The 22486-nt window shown below is 43.0% G+C and overlaps 1 protein-coding gene and 1 long non-coding RNA gene across 2 annotated transcripts; both read right to left on the bottom strand.

Moving 5' to 3' along the window:
* Positions 1-10212: 10212 nt before the first annotated feature.
* Positions 10213-10500, bottom strand: LOC124670148 (FCS-Like Zinc finger 2-like). The gene has a single exon (XM_047206649.1). The coding sequence runs from the start codon at positions 10498-10500 to the stop codon at positions 10213-10215; it is 288 nt and encodes a 95-aa protein (XP_047062605.1).
* Positions 10501-17951: 7451 nt separating this feature from the next.
* Positions 17952-19182, bottom strand: LOC124678805. Its single transcript, XR_006994649.1, has 3 exons — positions 19127-19182; positions 18487-19039; positions 17952-18258 (listed from the first exon to the last, which is right to left on the bottom strand). It is a non-coding gene; the product is annotated as an uncharacterized LOC124678805 (long non-coding RNA).
* Between the last annotated feature and the right edge of the window lie 3304 nt (positions 19183-22486).

The raw sequence follows: 22486 nt of genomic DNA, 5'->3' as shown, positions 1-22486 counted from the left end.
CCGCGACGAAGACGACACGAGCTGAGTTATGTTTCAGAGGAAAACCGGGTGCTAGCTAGTAGGCGGCTAGCGGCTCCGATCTACGGGAACCGGCAAAATACTGCAACTTGCTACTCTTTCGGAGCAAAAGCTTAGACGCAAATATTCGCGCCAATAATTAGCGGCCAAGCATGAGCATCCGCCGTGCAACTTGTCGGAATTTAGGGCATCAAATCTACTCCAACTTTGGCTTAGTTAAACTAATGCAAACATCTTAGTGGAAGATAATTGGGGCTCAGCACTTTAACAAACGTACGAGAGGCCACATGCCACAGGGTTAGGCACTAGGTTAGTATAAACAAATTTCGAGTAAGTTTAATTAAGAAAAACAACATGGCACATGCATTACAAAACGTAAACACATGCATCACACTTAGACATCTAGTATCATGGAACAAATACTAGCGGAAGAAAAGAGAGAAGAAAGCACATACATTGTGACCGCAAAAGTTATCGCTGCAACTACACCGTGGTCATTATTGATGTCACCCATGATGTTTTCTAGGACACCGAGTCTGATGAAGAAGTAAACGGTGAGGAAGATCGCAAACGAATGTAAGACGACGAGTTAGCTGTCGGATGGAGGTGAGCAGACACGTCGATGGGCTCCCACAAAATCTTTTTGCAAGTCTTCGTGTGCGAAATCTCAAAGGATGTGCTTTTGGAGTCTTGCTCACTTGGACGACCGTGTACACAAGCGCTCGGATGGGGAGGCAAAAAGAGCAGCACAACATTTCTATCTCTTCTCATTATAGCCACACGGAGGAACTTGGCCAACCAAACAGACATACGGTGGAGGAAGACTCGGCAAGCTCGGTAGGTGTCAACAATGCACATTGGTGTTGACACGTACACCCCAACAGTGCACCGAGGAGAAAATAAAATTTTGCATAACCAGTATTGAAATCGAACTTGAGCCACGAAACACTATGCGTGTGCGTGTGATGAATGGCGAGGCCAGGGCGCGGCGAAGGAGGAATACGCCTGAACTTGTTTTGTTCGTACTCACCTAATTAGTACTACATACATCTTAAAATAAGTGTTTACATTTTACCTAGATACGGTGAGACACTTATTTTAGGAATGAGTAAGAGTGTAGAGTAGACATTATAAACCACTTCAACTCAATGCCAAACTAAACTTAATCCCAAAAACTATCACTAAATGGATCTAAAGATTTTAAAATTGTAATCCTTCATCCATAAAAATATATCATAATTTTGTTAAAATTTAGATGTATCAAAATTCATTTTAGTTTGTAGATACACCTAAATTTATTTGAAGTTGAGACATCTTTTCATAAATGGAGAGAGTAGTCGATATGGTACATGACAGGGTCACATATAGATCCAAGACCCTTTTTTGTAGGAATCGTATAGATCCAACACGAATAGTAAAGTGAATGGCAAATGCTTGCGCACTTGGATGTATCATGCGTGGTGTCTTTTTTCACCAGAAATTTTAAAAAGAAACAAAGTTGGATGCCTCCCTTCAAAAAAACAAGTCTGTACTCCATACGGGAATCTTTGATGCGGTAGTGCATGCGCGCCATACGGCACCTTGCGTACGGTCGCCGGGACACCAGAAGGTCGGCAGGGACGCACTTCTTGTCTACCAGGGCATCTCCAGCAGGGCGATACATATTTATGTTCGTTTGCGTCGGGTATGGACACAAAAAACGTCCGAATGTCCGCATGCGTCTGCCCCTTCTCCAGCAGCAGGGACGGATTTATTTGACCGCATGCGTGATTAGATAAGAGAGAGAGGGAAAGATTCTGTTTGTGTGGCTAGGAATGAACGCATGCGTGATTAAAGAAGGAGAGAGAGGGCTGCATGCAGACCAACCGGACACAAACGGACGCGCGGACGCGTCCACAGAGACGCATTCCTGGCGCATATTTGGTCCACGTTTGCGTCAGGATGGACACTGCGGACGTTTTGCGTCGCCCCGCTGGAGGGCATTTTTTGTCCGCGCAGACGCAAACGGACGAAAAACGTCCGTTTGCGTCGCTCCGCTGGAGATGCCTAATCAGAGCAATTTCAATAGTATAGCCGATTGTTGGCTATAAGCAAGATGTCATGTCATCTAAAGTCAACATGTAGCTAACATGTACAATAGTTGGCTATAAGAGTGTACTACTTTCTCAATGGATGACCCACCTTTCATTCACACTACTTACCTAGGAGCACGTGCTAGAACTAGCTCTTGCATAAGAGTCCACTTACAATCTCTCTCCTCTTCTCTCTCCTCCAACTAGACATAAATATGTCATTTTAATCCTTGTAGCCAGATGACTAAGACTTATTGTACGTGCTCTCACTCCAATCAGACGCATGACTTGTGGTCACCCACACACCAGCGCCCACAAGCAAACCGGGCAGCAAATGCAGATCCACTAGTATTTTTTTGTACTGTAACTATACAGCTTGTCTGTTGTTTATCCGCTAGGCTGCCAGGTTTCATCTTGGTTGGCGTGCACGTTTGGGTGCAAGCAGGGGCGGAGCTCCCAGTAGGGCAAGGTAGGACGGCCGCCCTACCTTGATTTTTGGCAAAACACTACATATCTATAGGCATATCTGAGTGTATAATCGATATACATCAGTTTATGTTCGTATATTACGTGAAACGATTGAAGAAGAGAGAATATGGGCTGGTTTGTTGCCGCGTCGGCCGAATTGGGCTTTATGGGCCGCTCGCGTGGAAGTCTGGGAGAGACACGGCCGGATGCCCGGACGAGGCCATCTAGTGGCGATCGTGCGAGCCAGCAAAACAGATCGAAACCTCCTCGTTCCTGATCGTTGATCCTTCCCGAGTCGGCGTGCGTGCCCTCCTGGCCTCCTCTCCGCACGCCTCCTCATCTAATCGCCTTCGACCAGAAACGGCGCCACCACCACCGCCATTGGTCGTTGTGCTGCACGCTGCTGCTCCGGTGCTGCCTTCTTGAGCCTGGAGTGAACTGGGCGGCCTCCGAAACCCAACGGGCAGCAGTTCAGGCCGACAACCAGATGGATAGAAAAAGGAAGGGACCGGCAGCTCAAAAGGGGAGAGGTATATTTTTTCTTGAATTAGAATATTGGAATTTGATGAAGGTTCGGTTTTTGAATTGTGCAAAATACTCATGTATTTTGATGATGTGAACTGCAGATATAAAACATAAATGTTTCGAGACAATTTTGATTTTTTGTATGATTTTTTTTTGCTTTAAAGTTCGCCCGACCTCAATTTTTTTCCGTCCTTCGCCACTGGGTGCAAGGGGGTTGCACCTTGCACGCTGCAATCTCGCACATCTGCACGCCTCAAGGTTCCAACCATGGTTTTGTTTTTGGTTTCTAGGCCGGCTGACCTCCGTTTGCACGAATATGCTAGGGGCAAATAGCATCTGGCACTAGCGTCACGCAGGCATGCTTCTCTCCAGGAGGCAAAACTTTCTCGAGATGTGCCTCCAGTTAATTTATTTATGTGGCTTACCAACGGCAAGCATTGCACGTAATCATGGGACTCTGCAAGTAAATCATCTGCGGGAAGTAGTTGATACCTAAATTTGTATATAGTATTTGATTTATTTAAAAGTCATTTTACATAGTGTAAAGAAAAGATATAAAAAATAAAAAGAAAGAACCCCATCTAGGTTTGCAGCGGTTGCACCGCTTACTTCTTGTCGTTCTTGGTAGTCAGGTCGACGTATTCGGGCGTGGGACACATGAACATCAGAGGCGTCGGAGCTGCTGCCCTTGAGGGGCCGGTGGTGGAGGTGCCGGCGCAGGCCATGCCACAGTCCATGGCGACAGTGCTAGAGGTGTTGGTGGTCGTTGTGGAGTCCCTGACGGCATTGCAAGACGCCCCTGCGCAAGCGCAAGCTCCCGTAGCTGCATGGTAAGGACCTACCAACTGCCATGTCCCCGAGCTACGAGGCAGCAATGGATAGTTGGAGAGCCTCGTCGTAGTCCTGCTTGGGTGGCTGGAGGGACAATTCATCCTCATTCTTCACGGCTGCTGGCTGCTCGTGCTCCCACTCAAGGAGGCCGGTGTAGTCCGCGGTAGTTCGCGGTGTCGTCCCTCGTTTCCTCGCCAGGGATGTCGTCGCCACCCACAATTGGCTCCACCTCCCTTCTTCACGTCTGTAGACCGGGCCTCAGCGTTATTCCACTCGTCGCAATTGTGGAAGCCAACGCGATGGAGCAAGTCACACTCCTGAGGCCCGAACATGTCCGGTTAAGGGGAGTTCCCGCAGATCAGGGGGGAGGATCTCTCGAAGGCGCCTGATCTCGTCGCGTCACGCCCATCCTTCCCGCGGCGTTACTGACACATACTACACATGCACCTTTCGTACGTTGAGGTGTCAACCGGAGGGGAGGTGGGCGTCGTTCCACCACGTCGGCGTCCTCGTTCGGTAGAGCCACCGCACCACGTCCACGACGATGTATTGGCGGTTGCGTTGAGGCTTGGGCCGTGAGGACCCGACCTCGTGGTCGTTCTTCGACTTCTTCTACGGCCACATGGCCTCGCTGTGGGGACTTGCCGATGGTCTTGGGGAAGGCTTGGTTACAAATGGCACTGGTGAGCTTGCTGTGCGGACTGGTGGAAGCGACATGTTGCCTTAAAAGGTCAGGGACGCGGCAGCCTCCAAGCGTGTGTGGCATTGGTGCCCTCGCTGAAGGCGAGACAACTCATTGATGGCGATACAGAAGGCCATCGCCATGCGCCAGTACTTGCACGCGCACAAAATACGAAGCGAGCATGGAGATACTACCAGACGGGCCCGCGGCGGACACGAGAGGACGTGTGTGGTCCACTTCGTATCCGTGCAGACACATTCCGATCCCAAATTTAGCCCCGAAATGGATCAACCCGCGCACGTCCGCCCGCTGGGTCAGGGTTTTCGTATCCTCCCATGAGGGAACCAAAACAAACACCCTCAGTCTGTTTGGGTTGCATGGGCTGAAGATACTCTAATACTCACTTAGTCGCAGTTTATAGGGTTTAAGCGTGTATATGGATTGTCAATATGAATTATATAACACAAAAACCATATCAATCAAAAGTAGAACATCTAAATTTTCTAATTATATATATTTTATAATATATATGTTATATTATGTTGGTTAAATTTACTAACATAATGATACGCGTAGGACATGTAAATCAGGCAAACTACAAAATACTATGACGTGCACGGTGGAAAAATGTCCCACGCTTTACTGCGACGACCCTAAGTCAATGGTGTTGTGATTGCAGAGTGGGGAGTAGTACTAGTAAAGTAGTTGGGGGCATATAGCATGCACTAGGAGTCTGAGGTGTACTAGTGTACTATGGAACATGTGAACCGTCCGATTTGTAATCTTTGTTCCAGATCTAAGCGCACCAACAACATGGTTGTTTTGTGTTTGCAACGCTACACAGGGACAACCGTTTTATTTTTGCTTAACCCCCTTGGTGACATGCATACTAACTATGTACCCGTTGTCCGCCTCTACAGGTAGAGCACACAGATTGCGCTCAGTTCATGAAGTTCCTCAAAGATCAACTTCTTTCTTTTTTTCTTTTGCTTTTCCACTTTATTTTGGATCCCAATTCCACTGGTTCATAGTTTTATGAAATTTTCTTGAAGCATCTGTCGAAACAACATTGAGTTTGCATTGTAGATTTTGCGAAAATTATCGTAGAACATGAGTTGTATATATTCGTTGAAATTTAATCGGATCATCTTATAAACAGTCTGTGAAATTTATGACTAATCTCATTGAGTCATTGGGCTGTGGGACTAGAAACGGACAGAACTGAAGAACATTAGAACAGGAACAAGATGATAGAAAAGTTGCAAGATTAAAAATTTACAGGGAGTTAACTATAAGATGTACCTGGGCTACTCCCTCCTCTATCTGAACCATGTATTTTTAATCTGGTGGCTCTCAGCCCTTAGTGCACTAGTACACCTCATGCACCTAGTGCATGCTATATGCCCCGCATATAGCATGCACTAGGAGCCTGAGGTGTACTGGTGTACACCTAGTGGGGGCTTTGCTGGGCATAACCGGCTTCAATACAACATCAACTACGTGCTGCATATGCTGTGAGTCACCGCCTGCCTGGTGGTGATCGGGCAGATCTTCTGTTGCACTGTTGGCTCCCACAATTTTCGATCGGTGACTCGGCGATGACTAGTCACACGTCGTACAGCAAAAGGCACACTTGAAATGCTCAAGAAATCGATCATTTCCACTTGCTTTGGCTTTTTATCTGGCACTCGACTGATGCTACCTGAACCTACGTTAATTGTCTGATTGGAAATTTTTTGGCACGATTATCACAGGAAACAGCCAATTTTGCGAGTGCATTAACTTGGTAAACATGCGAATACGCCGAGTCGCCGAGTGCTTTTGAAAAACAGTTGGAAAACAAGTGAAACAAAATATATATTTGGATTTGGACCGAGTAAACTGTTGAAATTTTATTTATTTTCTTCAATTAAATCTTACACTTTTCCAGAGCTCTTTAAAACAGAAAAAATAATTAATACCTAAAATTCATCAGATAAGTTTTTCACCATGGAGCCATATTTTGGTTTTTTAACGGGACAGTGTCCCGAAGGACCCTACAAAGATTTGTAGAAACCTCGTCAAGACCTTCGTCTCTACCTGCGCCAGGCCTCGGTTCACGTCGATTTTGACAAAATTAACCTAAATTTGGAAAGATCTCACAAAATAACATGGTTCTGAAAAGATTTCACAAAATAACCTTTTGCTTGGCTCCACACCAGATGGAGCCAAACTCAATAGCACGGCTCCGTTCTAGGAGGAGCCAAACTCAATAGCATGGCTCCATTTCGGGTGGAGCCTTGGTCAGAAGTACAACGCACGACTCCGTCCTAGGCGGAGCCAAGCTTAGTAGCACGACTCCGTCCCAGGTGGAGCCAAGGTCCTTAGCCGTTTTCCAACAATAATTGGGAGTACATGGTTCATGCAACTAACGAGGACCAAGGTCATTGAGCCCAACTGAGAGGTTTGCATCATCTCTCACCGTCACCAAAAGATACTCAACACAATTATTTTCTATTTATTTTCATTTAGGTCGTTATGTGTGCAAAATTAGAAGATGTACCATAGCAAGTTTGTATTCTTCTCAATTTGTTATTAATTGTTCCTTGACATTACTCTTTTGAACCGGGGTGATACGTCAACATAGAGTGCGATCTCGGTGTGGTTCGTACCTCCGGCGTCGTCGCCATACATGTCCTCCCTATCACCATTATGGTGATAAAGTAGAGTGATGGAAGACATAGTATTTGTATTTTATAGTTTTTTATCAGTTTGTTAACATATAAACTACTTTTTATAATGAAATATAACTTGTCATAGATTTTGTCATCTATCCTTGATATATATTCTATTTATCATTGGAATGTGCTTCCTCGATAGCTTGAGATGTTATCTTTTATCATGAAATATAATTTGGCATAGATTTTGTCATCCATCCTTGCTATATATTCTATTTATCTTTGCAATGTGCTTCCTCGGTAGCTTGAGGTACTTTTTATCATCAAGTATAACTTGTCATAGATTTTGTCATCTATCCTTGCTATATTATTCTATTTATCTTTGCAATGTGCTTCCTCAGCAGCTTGATTTTTTTTATCATGAAGTATAACTTTTCATAGATTTTATCATCTATCCTTGCTATATAAGTCTACTTCTCTTTGCAATGTGCTTCTCAATAGTTTGGGTTCCTGGGTGTGATCTAGTACCAACAAGCATCAGGTTGTAGCTCACAACCTCGAACCGAAAGACGTCTAGACTCTCTAGAAAATCAGAACGAACCGAGGGAGATGCTTATTACCCAACCGACAGTATAATAACTCGGCGAGTATCCGAAGGCACCACAAAATTTCTCACATGCGCCTAATAAGTACTGCCAGCAGAGCGCCTTACTTCTGACGAGTTTCACGCGCATCAGTGACTCAAAGTCTTTTCCGACAAGGATAGGTTGTAGGGTGACTTTGTGTCGTAGTAGGGGTTTAAGCGACTACCGGTGACAATTTTGCACACATAACCATTTAAATGGAAACAAGCACAAAATAAAAAATAACTGTCTTGAGTACCCCTTGGTGGTGGTCCGAGGTGAGTCAAACCTCGCTATTGGGCTCAATAAACTTAGTCCTCACTAGATGCATGAACCACTCTCAATTGTTGTTAGGAAACGGCTAAGGACCTTGGCTCCATCTGGAACGCAGCCGTGCTACTGAGCTTGGCTCCACCTGGAACGGAGCCGTGCTACTGAGTTTGGCTCCGCCTGAGACGGCGTTGTGCTTATGAGCTTGGCTCCACCCTAGACGGAGCCGTGCTATTGAGTTTGGCTCCACCTGCAACGGTGTCGTGCTTCTCAGCTTGACTCCACATGGGACGGAGCCATGCTACGGAGCATAGCTCCATCTTGTGCGAAGCCGATCAAAAGGTTATTTTGTGAAATCTTTTTGAAACCAGATTATTTTGTGAGATCTTTTCAGATTTAGGTTAATTTTGTCAAAATCGACGTTCACACGATGACCTGACTCAGCACTCGGACAACACCACTTTGCTAGTGGCAGGCTTGCACCGTCGTGTCAAGGGAGAAAGACCTCCATTGAAGGAGGTTGAAGATGCACAAGCGCAGAACCTGCACCTGTGTATGTGAAGTGACCGCCAATATAAATATGACAAAGCAATACACATACTTAAAATAATACATGCTTCCTGATAATGTGCCATTTTTCATTTTCGAATTGCAAGAGAAATATTATTTTAAACAAGTGCAAAGAATATAGTACAATATGACAGGACAGAGATTTTTGGCTCCTGAGCACCAGTGCTCCTGCCATTAAAAAAATAACATTTGTATGTTTCAAAAAAAATAGAAAAAAATCGTGGTGTAGCCAATGAATTATCTCATAAATGTGCAAAATTTATATTTTAAAAAAAATATTCTGGGCTGCACAAAAATGACAAACGTGTGTTTATCTGGGTATGCATATTTCAAATCTCCAAATTTCAATAAATTTTGTCTTTTTGTGTAGCCTACAATATAAAGAATTTCATATCAAAATTTTACACACTTGTAGGTTACGTCATTTACTATGTCTAGATTTATTTTTAGATTTTTTTGAAACCAATATGTATGATTTTCGATTTTTTTAAAACAACAGGAGCACCTCTCAACACACAAAATATATCAAGATGGTTGGCTAATTGCCAAATATATATTAAGCAATATTGTGCAATATGAAGCTCTAGTTTTTACCGTCAGCAAACACCTAATAACCTAGAACCAGTTACCGAGTGTTTTACAGCTTACAACAATTTGCAAACAGCGAAAAGAAAGCACACGATGGTAGTCCATTTGGCTCCCAAGTTACAAGTTTCTCCTTTTTAAGTTCGTTTCAAAATCTTAAAAGATACTGAGAAAATACATGTGACTCCATATAGATATCTAGCATGTAGAACTAAATTTCGTCAAAAAAAAATGCGACCATATATCTAGAGAGTGTTTTTCTTTAATTTATAGAACCACAATTTGTATCTCTTGTGTGTAACTCCAGAAAATAGAAAAAACGTCGGTTCTAGCAACTGGGAGTAGTAGTATATTTAGTAAAAGATAAATCATGTACGTATAACAAGTCTTTACACGATATCCACTGGGAAAACGTCAGACATTTTAAAATCTGATTTTGTTTTCAAATCACAAGCTGACCGGAACTCGGAACCAAACACATGAATCGTCCCAATTTGGGTATGTTGGTGGTGGTCATCACAGTGATCACACACCCGGCCTCTGCGGGATGCACACAACCAACACAGTAACACACACACAAAGGATCATTGTGTTTGTATTCGATTGATGCTTCATTATGAGCGTCTTGCTTAAGGCTCAAAAAATACAGAAGCAACACGAGACGACAGGAACCCAAAAAAGGGTCGCATACATGGGCGCACTAAGCTAATGCCACGGTGTGATCCATCTGCTTAGTACATTCTGTTCTTGAGATCCAATCCCGCCCCTCCTCTGCAGCATGATGAACCTTTGTTTGGCTGCGTCTTCAGCCAAGGCAGGTCCATCCCTTGATCTCCCGCTGCTCAATCAGCAAGCCGCTCCCCGCTTGCAGATCTCGCTGGCTCGACCATACTATTTTGCACGTTCGCCGCTTAGCTCGCGACCGGCACCTCCCGGGTCTCCCGGTGCCCGCGCCCGGACGCCGTTGCCGACGAGAAGTGCTTCTGCCTGCGGGCAGCCGCCTTGGCCGCTTGCCTGGCGTCGAGGCGCATCTGGTGGTGGCGGCAGTCCTCGCTGCAGAAGGGCGTGTCCCCTCTGTACATGAAGACGTCGCTGTCGCGGGCGAGCTGCTTGGCGCAGAGCGCGCACGCGTCCTGCACGGGCATGGCGGGCTCGCTGATCGGCTCGGCGTCGAAGAAGAAGAAGGAGCAGGCGGCCATGGAGTGTGTGTGTAGGTTACTTCCGAGCAATGAGCGAGGCTAAGCTTGGCAGTACGCTAGTTGCTGGGTTGCTGCCTTGCTGGGTCGGGTGCAGGGAGGAGCATGAGGAGAGAGGGAGCGAGCGAGGTGGGTGAGGAAAGCGAAGGAGGGAGAGGGTGGGTATATATGCCTGCGAGGAGAAGTGGTTCGGCGCGCGCGAGACGAGCACAAGCACGGCACAGGATGGACCACAACGTAAGAAGAAAAACAAAATGCAATGTCATTTCCAATCATTTGAAATTCTGTTTTCTTGGAAACAAGGTGTGTTCAGAAATCTGAACTGGTGAACATCAATTTTCAGCACCGAATTCAAGTGGAAGCCACCGGCAGCGCTTGCAACACAATACCGAAACCTGAAATGGTGAAATACCAAAAGGAAAAACAAGAAAGGAAACACACACATGCCCTGACATATACAGGTAGCCATGAGAAGAAAATAATGGATCAGGAACTAATGGTTGTACATTCGCTCAAGGACATCATGACTGCAACTCCGCCTTTATCTCCCCTTCTCCATTCCAATAATTGTGCAGACAATCCTGCAGATAAAAAGTCTAAAGGAAGGTTTATTTTATGCATCCTAGAAGGAGAAAATTTACACACAAATATTCCTATCATGGTATTAAGCTGGCAATAGACAAACATACAAACTAATTTGGCCACAAATCAAGAATACAGATATCCAGAACTATATGATTCAAATTTACCATTGCATAAGAAATGATGGATCAGCGTAAGAATATTTGATTGGAGCAGACATATACCTTTTCATGCATATCCACATTGTTTTGCGGTTTTACTGAGCACTTTGTAGGCATGAACAAGATTATAGCAGGTTATGCATGCGTTAGCATATACATCAAGCCACTAAATCAAGGCAACCAGAACCAAAACTTGAGTTATGACTTACATTGTGCAGATGAACTTTCATGGAGTTATTTTTCCTCATTTCTTCCAAAAAAAACTGCACAATGATCAGAAAAACACTTAGATCACTCCAAGAGGCAAATAGTGATGGTAACAGGGAACACAACAACAGAGAGGTAAGGTTTCTCTACCTCAGTCATACGCATCGAGGACCAATCTGCATTCTCTCCATCATGTCTCTGTCTTGATACTCTTCTCATGATTAGATCCATATCAATCTCCCTTTTGACATTGAAGAAAGTAATATTAGGACTGCAAGTTACAAGAAAAAATGGCTGACATACATGGTTTTTGAGTCGCCGAGTCAAGTCAAGTCGCCGAGGCTGCAGCTCGTGACTTGGTGACTTGACTCAGCGACTAGGGCTTGATTAGTCGCCCCAAGTCGCCATGGCCCAGGCCTGCCTAGTTGGCACTCAAAAATCAGAATTTGGCATGTCATCTATCACACCCAGGTCTGCCAGGCCCAGCCCAGCCCAACTAACAGCTCCCAGTCCCAGCCTACCCCCTCGTCAGCCTCCTCCTAGCGCCAGCCGCTAGCAAGCCTCGAGCCTCCTCCTAGCGCCGCCAGCCTCTGCGCCACCGGTAGGGAGCGGCAGTGACCGGCGGCGGGCGGAGACAGCCAGCCTCACAGCGCGGCCCTCTCCCTTCCTCCTAGCGCCGCCGGCCTCGCAACCTCCGGTGGCGGCTCGAGCCTCTCCTCCTGAGCCGCTGTATAGTCGCAGCAAGTCGCCGTTGAGACAGTGACGTGGCACGACCTTGCTCCGTGAGTCAAGTCGCCTGCGCGACCCAGCCACGCCGCGACGACTCGGCGATTAGTCAGCGACTAATCGACGATTAGTCGGCGACTCAAAAACCATGTTGACACATAAACTGTAAAGCATGAACTTACATATTGCATGATAGGTAGTGGCCATGTGGCCACTTAGGCTTATACAACTTCTCCCACTCCAACCTGTTAATACCCAAGATCAAAGTCATCAGTCTCGCCACAACAGAACACGATCGATGTAGATGATATGATGCTAAATAATGTTGCAGTGATGACCTATCCACTAGTTACAAAATCATAAATGGCTTATTATCATTCAATGCGTATGAGCATGGTAATACAACTACCCTACCTTCTTTTTTACTCCATGGACTGTTTCCTCTTTCATCATCTCAACATTCAATTGTTCTGCGGGTTTGCGAGATAACTGTGTGTGGTTGAATATACTTCCTTATGTAGCTTATGCATGCAACCTCTTCACTCCAATTCTTGCGTTATTGGATTTTCCAGCTATTTTGAATTTCCATTCATATCTCTTTTAAATCACTTAAGCTTATGTATAAAGCTAGAAAATTGTAGTTAAATGCATGTTACAAATTAATATGGTGATGAAAATGAGGAAAGAAAACAGTCAAGGTAAGTAATTTAATATAAATCATAATTGTAGCAAGATGTATATGCGAGCAATATATTAGTACACAGTAGAAGTGGAGAAGTAAATGCCTTCCATATTACACAGAAACTACATAGAAGTGGCAATGTTCATGTGAGTTCACAGGATTCAATACAACAAAACACAGTAGAAAGCATCACAGTAACCAAATATATTTAACAATATATATTTTTACTAAGATGACATAATTGATAACGCAACAAGCCCCTTTGCTATTTATTGTCCACACCATCTGAAACTTTAATATATTTAGCTATAATTAAAGTCAAAGTTTGTAAATTATGAACAAGTATATAAAAAATAATACATCTATATTATCATGTCAATATTACTAGAAGAAATCATAAAATATAGTTCCATACTGTATGCATTTGGTATCGTACATGATGACATTATTTCTCTACATATTCGGTCAAACTTTTCAAAATTTGATTTTGGCCGCAAAAAAACGTGGGGTAAATTGAAATAGAGAGAGTACCAAATTGTTGTTATTCCTCTTTTTGTTGTTTCTATGCATGTTCCTCAACCAATTTAAAGTGGAGTGCAACATATATTTCTGAAGACCATCTAAAGGCAAGAAGATAACATATGTACTTACCGGCAACCACCTTAGCAATTGTTGATATTATATCTATGCATTCTCCTCCCGCGCCAATCATCGTTCCGCTCTTGCATTTACACTTGTAGCTTCCAACCAGATTAATGCACTACTGCATCCTCCCACGGCATAGATATGGGTACTTGAATTCGTCGATATTTGAGAAAAGTAAATGCAGGTTAAATATATGCCAATAGTTGACATGTTTGTGTGTACAAATCCGAACAACATATTGTATACATATGTGTCGCGGGTGCGTTCGCGGACATCAGGGGTGAGACCACCCCTTTTTTCGTTCGTAGAGGGACGTTAAGGTAATTTGAATGATCTTATACAAGCATGAACTAGCGACCTACGTCTTGTTTGTCTGATCTTATTGGTGATATTGTTGATAGATTACAATTATAAACTTGCTTGCCGGGGAGAGCCCGACAAGGTCGTTCAAGGCCGAAATGAACTAAGTTGAGAAGGTAAATTTCACTGGGACCAGCTATGTTATTTCTTATGTATTCTCTCAAAAAAGGAGGCATACACAACGTACTTGATCTCTGCCTTCTTAACAAAAGCATATACCTCAAGTTGAAAATAAAATAATTGCATGAAACTAAGTTCAAATGTGAGAGGTCAAGACTGCGTAAAATTATGCATACTGATAATCCGTGAGATGTCAAAACTACGATACATATAAATGCAAGGAAAATGAAGCAGGTTATGATATTCTTTCATGTCAGCTAAACATTTATTTAGTTTTGCCATGGTTTATCTTACAGAACATGAATGCAATAACTATTTCCATCTTTGTCTTTGAATATCCAACCAGACTATGGTGTACATAATCATAAACACTATGGCACTGTCTAGAACTAAGAAATAGATTTAGCTAGGTACTAAGTATTTATGTTTTTATTCTAAGATTTAACTGGAGAAGATTCAGAATTCAGAACTATGTGCACTTACAAGAAGCAGCAACATTATCACCTTGCCAAAAATGCCAATGTACTGAACGAAAAACACTCCCATGCATAGCAACACATCAGATCTCGAAGATCAGCAAACAAACACACTGATATGCACCCCCAAACATCGAGAATTTTCTAGTTTATACTCAATCTCGAAAATAACAAGTCTAAGGATACATATTGCAGCTGCCAAAACCCTTTATAGGGTGACTCCAAACTCTGTCATGGCTGGGACAGGCCCCACACCGACTTAATGCCACAATGACCGAAACACACTTGATTGGACAGGCCCAAAATTCATCACACAAAAATAAACTCAAACTGAAATTAGAAAACAGTTCGAAGCTCCATGACAAAAAACAAGTTTCATTGACGGTGTCCAAAACTTGGGCTTCACCTCATCTTTCCTAGAAATTTCAATGAACTGTCCAAACTTCACAATATATGGCTTCACCTCATCTTTCCGAGGAATTACAACGCAAAACTGTCCAAACTTGTCAACATATGTAGGTCGTGAAATAGACGGAATGACCCCCTCATCAATGAGTTCTTTGATGTGTTTGTAAAGTTCGTAGCTGATGAACCCATCAATGGCAGCATACCTTAGGTTTTCCAAAGGTAGTGGATACGATTCCCAGCGCTCGTGAAATTCAGAATTGGTATTACTCTTCATTTTGTGGTATGCTTCATTAATGATGTTTTCTACCAACTGAGACATCCCGTTCTTCTTGCCATCCGACTTGAAAGTGATCCGATCCTGAATATCAATCCATCTCTCTGGACGAATAGTAATTCCATGGGCAGAAAACTTCATCTTTTCACCCCTGGTATCAGCGCGTTGCATAACGGAATCTGTTTCGCATCTGTTGACACCAGGGGTGACAAGATGAAGTTTGCTGCCCATGGCATTACTATTTCTCCAGAGAGATGGATTGATATTCAGGATCTGGTCACTTTCAAGTGGGATGGGAAGAAGACCGGGATATCTCAGTTGGCAGGAAACATCATTAATGAAGCATACCACAAAATGAAGAGTAATGCCAATTTCACGAGCGATGGGAGTCGTACCCACTACCTTTGGAAAACCTAAGGTATAATACCATTGATGGGTTCATCAGCTACGAGCTTTACAAACACATCAAAGAACTCATTGATGAGGGGGTCATTCCGTCTATTTCATGACCTACATATGTTGACAACTTTAGACAGTTCTGCGTTGTAATTCCTCGGAGAGATGAGGTGAAGCCATATATTGTGAAGTTTGCACAGTTCATTGAAATTCTTCGGAAAGATGAGGTGAAGCCCAAGTTTTGGATACCGTCAATAAAACTTGTTTTTTGTCATGGGGCTTCGAACTGTTTTCTAATTTCAGTTTGAGTTTATTTTTGTGTGACGGATTTTGGGCCTTTCCAAATCAAGTGTGTTTCGGTCATTGTGCCATTAAGTCGGTATGGGGCTTGTCCCAACCATGGCAGAGTTTAGAGTCACCCTATAAAGGGTTTTGGCAGTTGTCACATGTATCCTTAGACTTGTTATTTTCGGGATTGACTATAAACCAGAAAGTCCCGATGTTTGGGGGTGCATATCAATGTGTTTGTTTGCTATATTCTGTTTTTTCTTTTTTAACAAATTTTACAGTCGAGCAAATTTTAAAGTTAAACAAATTTCAAATTCAAACAAATATCAAATCTGAGCAAAATTCAAATCGGGAATTTTTTTAAATCTAAGCAAATTTCAAATCTGAGCAAATTTGAAATCTAAGCATTTCTGAATATGGTGAAATTTTTTGAAAGGACCGAACAATTGACCAGGCCCATTAACGATCTCCCCTTAGCGAATGGTTAGCACGTCTCCAGGGCGGCGCTCTGCTGTGTTGGCGTGGATAGCAGTGGAGAACGACATTGGGCCATTTTGTGGGTGGAATGATATTGGGCTAGGCTAGGAGACCAACCAACAGCGGGCCACGATTGTAAGTTCGGCCTAGTTTGGCACAAAGCGAAGGGGAGATACAAAAATGATGAATCGCTGGAAAGAAGAAAAATCAGTAGAAGGAACTGGCCAAAGTGATATTCCACACGAGTTAAAATTTGATGTAGTTTATGCTTGGAGAGTTTACTAACTTGATCCGGAGACTCGAGAAATTATCATAGCTTTTGGAAGTGATGGTCCAAAAAAGCGGTACACCCCCCCCCCCCCCCTTGCCTGGGACATGGCGATCTAACATTTTCATATAGTTAATTCATTTATATTGTATAATGGACGTCATTATACGCGCTACACCACTCCCGCCAGTTCTCCTGTCGCTGCAGCCGCGGAAGAAGAGGTTGGAGTTGGAGATGCCGGCGGCGAACCGCATTGCCCACGACCTTGAGAACGCATCGGGGCAGCATCTGCTAATGCACCAATCGATTGACGAAGGCGTGCCGGCGGCGATGCAACGACAAGCGGTGTGGTAGTCGGCGTTCGAAAGCAATGTTGTTGACCTAGACGCCCCTGCACTAACACCAGCGATGGCTGTAAAATGGAGGACGCCAAAGACAACAACGACTTTGACTTCGTCTCTTCCTTCGAAGGCGACGACGGTGACGACGCCGATAGCCTAGAATTCAGCGCGTTCGACCGCCGTCATTCGATTAGGATTTTCTATTTTATAGTTTAAATTTGATAAACTTTGTACAATTTCTAATGAAATTATCTAAATTTCAAATTTCAAATTGTTTTAGTTGATATTGGGATCGCCCGTTTTGGGGTAGCTGGTGTTCATAAGCTCTCCCAAAATTACGGAGCAGGTGCCGGCCACCCTCGTAGCGCGCTGTAGAAACACCTGCCGACGCCTATTTGCATAATACTTCGTGCAGATGCTCTAAATGCAAATTTATGTTCAAGTGTGGCCATTTGGAGGTCGAGCTACATGTAGCTCTTTATTTTCAAAAACTCAAAGTTCACATTTCAAAGTTTAAAAAGAAATCCTAGAGACAGCCAATGATGTATGTCAAACATAGTGTAAAATCTCAATGCAAACTGATTTGCATTATAGGCTATACGAAATTGATAAAATTAGTAGTCTTGAAATGTGTACCATTCACTATAAAATTTGTCAGAATTTATTATTTTTGTGTAGATTAGAATATAAAGTAGTTTGTATTGAGATTTTACACCATTGTAGTATACATCGTTAGCTATCTCTATAATTTTAATTCACATTTTTCAAAATTTTAAAATACAAATTCTAAGTGTTTGGAAATAAAGTGCTACTTGTAGCTTGGCCTGGGTTTGAAATTTTCCGGTTCTGTTTCTATATGTGCACCGATTTTTCTTGGCCCAGATTCTCTAACTGACAGAGCATATACATTTATAATTTTGCCAGTTTGCCCAAGCACAATCTCTAGATGTGTTGAGCTTTAGGAGAAAAATACATGTGCATTATTATCTACCACCGGAAATGGAAGAAAAAAAAGGAAGATTATTTTAGTTATACTGTAACACTGCATTACATCTAGCAAGGCTAAGAGTAAGCTATTTTATCCATTATGACTAAATGATCAGAGCAAAAGAATTATTACTGTATTTGTATTCTCCAGCCACAGAAAATAGGCAGTTGTTCCATACCATGCCAGTCCATTTGTCCACATATATCATCTGCATGAAACTGAAACAACAAAAGGGTATATACAGACAAATGTAGTTCGAAGTAAAAACATATTGCTTGACATCCCAATTGCCTGGTACAACAGAAGGATCTAACCTATCATCTCTAAGAGCAGAAATCATGTCATAATCTGGACGAAGACATCTGCAGCAAAAATAAAAGGTATTAGATTGCACCCATGCGAGCAAATGGATCTGCAGTACATTTCACTTGCTAAGGATAGTAGTTACCACCACGTCCTATTTAAGAGGATCATGAACAGAAAAAAAAATCAAATAAAGGGTCACAAATAAATCTACAGAGATACCACACTATATAAGCAGAAAAGGGGCAAATGGAATATGCTTCGAAAGATCGGAAATAGCCACTCACCAATAATAGAATAATGTTGGGGATACCATGATGTAGTTCAATGACAATAGGAAAAAAGGCACCCACTGAATGCAGTATCGACATCTTCAAGTCTAACATCTCGATTTTGCTCGAAATTTGGTGTCTTATAATACCTCTTAAATAATTCACGTGTTAAGGATTTGTCTCCTGCCAGGACAAAATTATACTTTGAAAAGGCCATCAAGAGGAACAAAATCAGATCAATTAAGTTTGCTTAACCATACAATGTGCAGATTGCATAGCAGGCGTTCAAATCTCGACAGGCAAAGGGAAAATTGTATTGCTTTTAATGTTTGATGCCTCTTTAGAAGCCGATCAGCTCCTAGTTCATGGGCACTGATGAAGCTTTATTCGCTTCAGCAAGAAGAACTTATCGAAGCAAAAAAATAATCACTTCAATCTATATATGCAGAAGTGTCACTATTGCTTTGATCTGAACCAAAACAAACAGAAAAAACAGCCGAGAAGACAAGAAGTGAATAAAAAGTTGAGCACTGCTAGGTCTGATTGTCACGTAGATCCTCTCAACCTCCTACAGAAAATAACATCATCAGTTAGCTAACATTCCATAGCTAATGAGGAAAAACGTCAAAGAAAGAAAATGAGAGCAGAAATCTACCTTGTTTTTCACGGGTTGGAGCTGCAGCAGCCCGACCAAGTTGGATGGAGCAGCAGCAACCGAAGAAGTGGATAGAGCATATATATTTCTCCCCGCCGGTCGTTGTCTACGTTCGGCCGCGTCCTTCCTCCATGTTCAAGAAAAAGCCGTGAGGGGAGGAAGCGCAGGGCGAGGCCACGGGGTGGGAGGAGATGAACGGTGTCGGCTGAATCCCGGTCACCGGGACCGGAGAAGACGGCCAAGAGCGGGCAAAGCTAGGCTTTGAGAAGCTGGAGAGAGGGAGAGGAGAGAGCGCCTACCTGTCCGGCCTCTGCCGCCATCGATGCCGAGCTCTTTCTCCAGAGGTCCTTCCGCCAGCGACCATGGCTGGCGTAGCACCTCCCGCATCAGACCGCCTCCACCCCTAGGGTTTCATCTTGGGAACATGATTGTGTCCCGGAGAGAGGCCGATCCGCCGATGGCTAAGAAGGAGAGCAGCGCCGAGGGGACGAAGAGTGGAGTGGCCGGGAGAGGCTTGGTGAGATCGCGGGGAAGAGGAGGGCATGGTGAGCCGCCGCCGGCAAAAAAAAAAAGAGGAGTGGGACGAGAGGGTAGGGTTTAGGATGGAGCGTGGGTTGTGTGCGGGGGGAAGAGCAACGCGTTCTTTCGCCAGAAGGGCGCCTCCCTCGACCAACCATTAATTGACACGTGGTCCAACGGTGGAGACCAACCGACGCCAGCGCCCAGTCGATGCGCGGCAGGTGACTATCGTGGAGCACGCAGAGATACGGCGATACTACTCGGAGGTGGCGTTTTGGCTCATAGGAGCAAATGCTCCTATTATACAAAATAATTAAAAAACAATTTTAAAAATGTCAAAAAATTCTGGCATAATTTTTTTGTTGTACATCGTGACATTCTATGTTAGTGCACAAGTTTTCATGGAGAAACAACATTTTATGTACCGTGTACAAAAAAGATAAAAAAAAATGTCCTGTACGTAGTCGTGTTATAGCATCAAAATTTGTCTTTTTTACTGGAGCCACAAATTTTCATAGTTTTTTTTGAAAACTTGTGTACGAACATAAAATATGTAGATGTACATGAATTTTTTTAGTTTAGATTTTTTGACAATTTGAAATGTAGATTCACACAATGGGAGCAAATGCTCCTATGAGCCAAAGTGAATATCCCAATACTACTCGCACTTACTTGTTCTCAATACTAGATGATACCCCGCCGTATTGCGGCGGAAATTCAGCAAAACTTTATAGATATTCCGAGTAGAAAAAAGAAAGAAAATGAACGTAGTATATAGTGAAATAGCTGCAACATGAAGTATATTTGGTTTATTTTCTTTTGAAGAATTTTGCAAGAGAAAATATTCAGAGAACAAATGGAGGTACTACTGCGTACAGGTAACCTTTTCAACAAAGCAATGTCTGATTATCTACAATTTAATCTGGTCAATAATATTAGAATAAGCCGATGGTTGATAAAATTCCTCCTATATATGTTGTGTCGTAAGAAATTGGGATCTATGATGCACATGAAGAACAACCTCACCTGGCTCCTTTTTTCGGATCATTTTATCCTGCTTAAAATATATGAACTTTTGTCTATAATTTCAAATAAGAAGAACACACACTCGAAATGTAAATAAAGACGAACATTGTCAAGGGCACAAATGAAGATAGATTGCGGGATTCTACATAATACAAAATTGATAGGCTGAGAACCAACCTGAGGTTGGGTGGTTAGGAGGGTGGTTGTACCCCCAGCCCACCAGAATTCAAACCCCTGGTTTGACATCTGTGTGTCTCATAAAGGCGGAATATTCATTCAGTGGGAGGCGACGTTCCCGTCGACAGCGAGGCACCTGTGGTGATTTCGTCAATTTCAAGATCCAATCCGCCGGCTCAGTCTTCGGAGGTGCTCATAGGGGTAGGGTGTGCGTGTGTGCGTTCATAGGGGTGAGTGTATGCGCGTGTATATGAGCGTCTGCGTTTGTACTGTGTTTCTCAAAAAAAAAAAAAATTGATAGGCTGCTGCTGCACTCCACGGTCAGAGATACATAGTAATAGGTCTGTACCTAAGGCTTCGACCAAGCTTATTGGGAGCAAACCTGCACCTGAGCACATTGAGTGAATGATTATGGTGTAAAAGAAAAACAATTGAACATAAATGGGACTGCACCAGGAAAACTAATTGCATGCAGTTTTATAAGTACGAAAATTGCTTTATAGAACCAATTCCGATTTGATATTTCAACTGAAGTTCACCTCTAAGAAATATTTCAACTGAAGATAGCACCTATATATACAAACACAACTTTATGTAGTCCATAGAAAACTAAAGGGAAAATCCAACACCAAAGCTCCGTAACCATATAAAAGAAGTCCATGTGTTGTCGAATCTCAAATTGCACCTCCTTGTCTCTAAAGAGTTGAAGATAGTGAAAGAGTAACAGAACCTTGTCATCGATGGTTGAATAAACATATAAGAATATTCCGAATTCGAGAGGGTGCATCTAAATTTCAGTACAATATTAACTTATAAATCTCCACTGATCTGAAAATCAGCATACCCAATATATTACCTTCTCGGATTGATGACATCTGAAAGTGAAGCGTCGAAATGATAGCCACTGAGACAGGAGGTTTCATGCGTGTGGTCGTGAGGAGAAATAATCCACAGTTGCAGCACTATAGCTAAGTTGAAGAGAAGCTAATAGAAACCAGAAGGAGCATGAGCAGTGTCTTTCTATTAGTCGAACGGATTAAGTATGGTCACAGATGGAAAGCAAAGAAGGAAAATGGAAAGAGGGTGCCTTTTCTGTCAATGGGATTGACTGTTTGTTTCCCTTTCGGAGAAGTTGATACCGTGATGTGCTGGGTAAGTGAGGATGTATAAAGACTAGAAAAGAAGTGGGATATTATTAGCAACCAAAGCTTCGGTTACTGCAGGAAATAAAGGGACCACACTTTAATTATGGGATTATTTTGACGTGGATAATTGAATAGTGGGTGATATTTTTTGGCTGCGGTTGCCACTTGGTGAGGTGGACACGTTCCATTTGGAGAGAAAGCAGTGGGGTTGGACTGACGGTCAGGATGAAAGAAGTGTTGAGAATTCGGATGGCTGCAACTTGTTGATGATGTGGCTAGGTTGCATGTTAAGATAGACAACTTAAATGATTCTCTAGTGGGGTTTGCTTTATAAGAGATATAGATAGACTGACTAACGGTGAAAGTAAAGCTAATTTTTTTGACCTGGTACATCTTATCATGATTATACTTATTTCGGTACAAATTTACATAGTTATTAGACCACTAACTAATAGAAATTTTGGGAGAAGGAGTTTCTTTTAGACTATTCAGT

Source organism: Lolium rigidum, chromosome 7 (assembly GCF_022539505.1).
Source record: "Lolium rigidum isolate FL_2022 chromosome 7, APGP_CSIRO_Lrig_0.1, whole genome shotgun sequence".
Lineage (NCBI taxonomy): Eukaryota > Viridiplantae > Streptophyta > Magnoliopsida > Poales > Poaceae > Lolium > Lolium rigidum.
Note: the sequence above shows the minus strand (reverse complement) of the source record. Positions and strands in the feature narration are given on the sequence as shown.

Bases quoted from the DNA above. Each gene is read 5' to 3' on its own strand.
- LOC124670148 (XM_047206649.1), bottom strand. From the start codon at position 10,500: ATGGCCGCCTGCTCCTTCTTCTTCTTCGACGCCGAGCCGATCAGCGAG.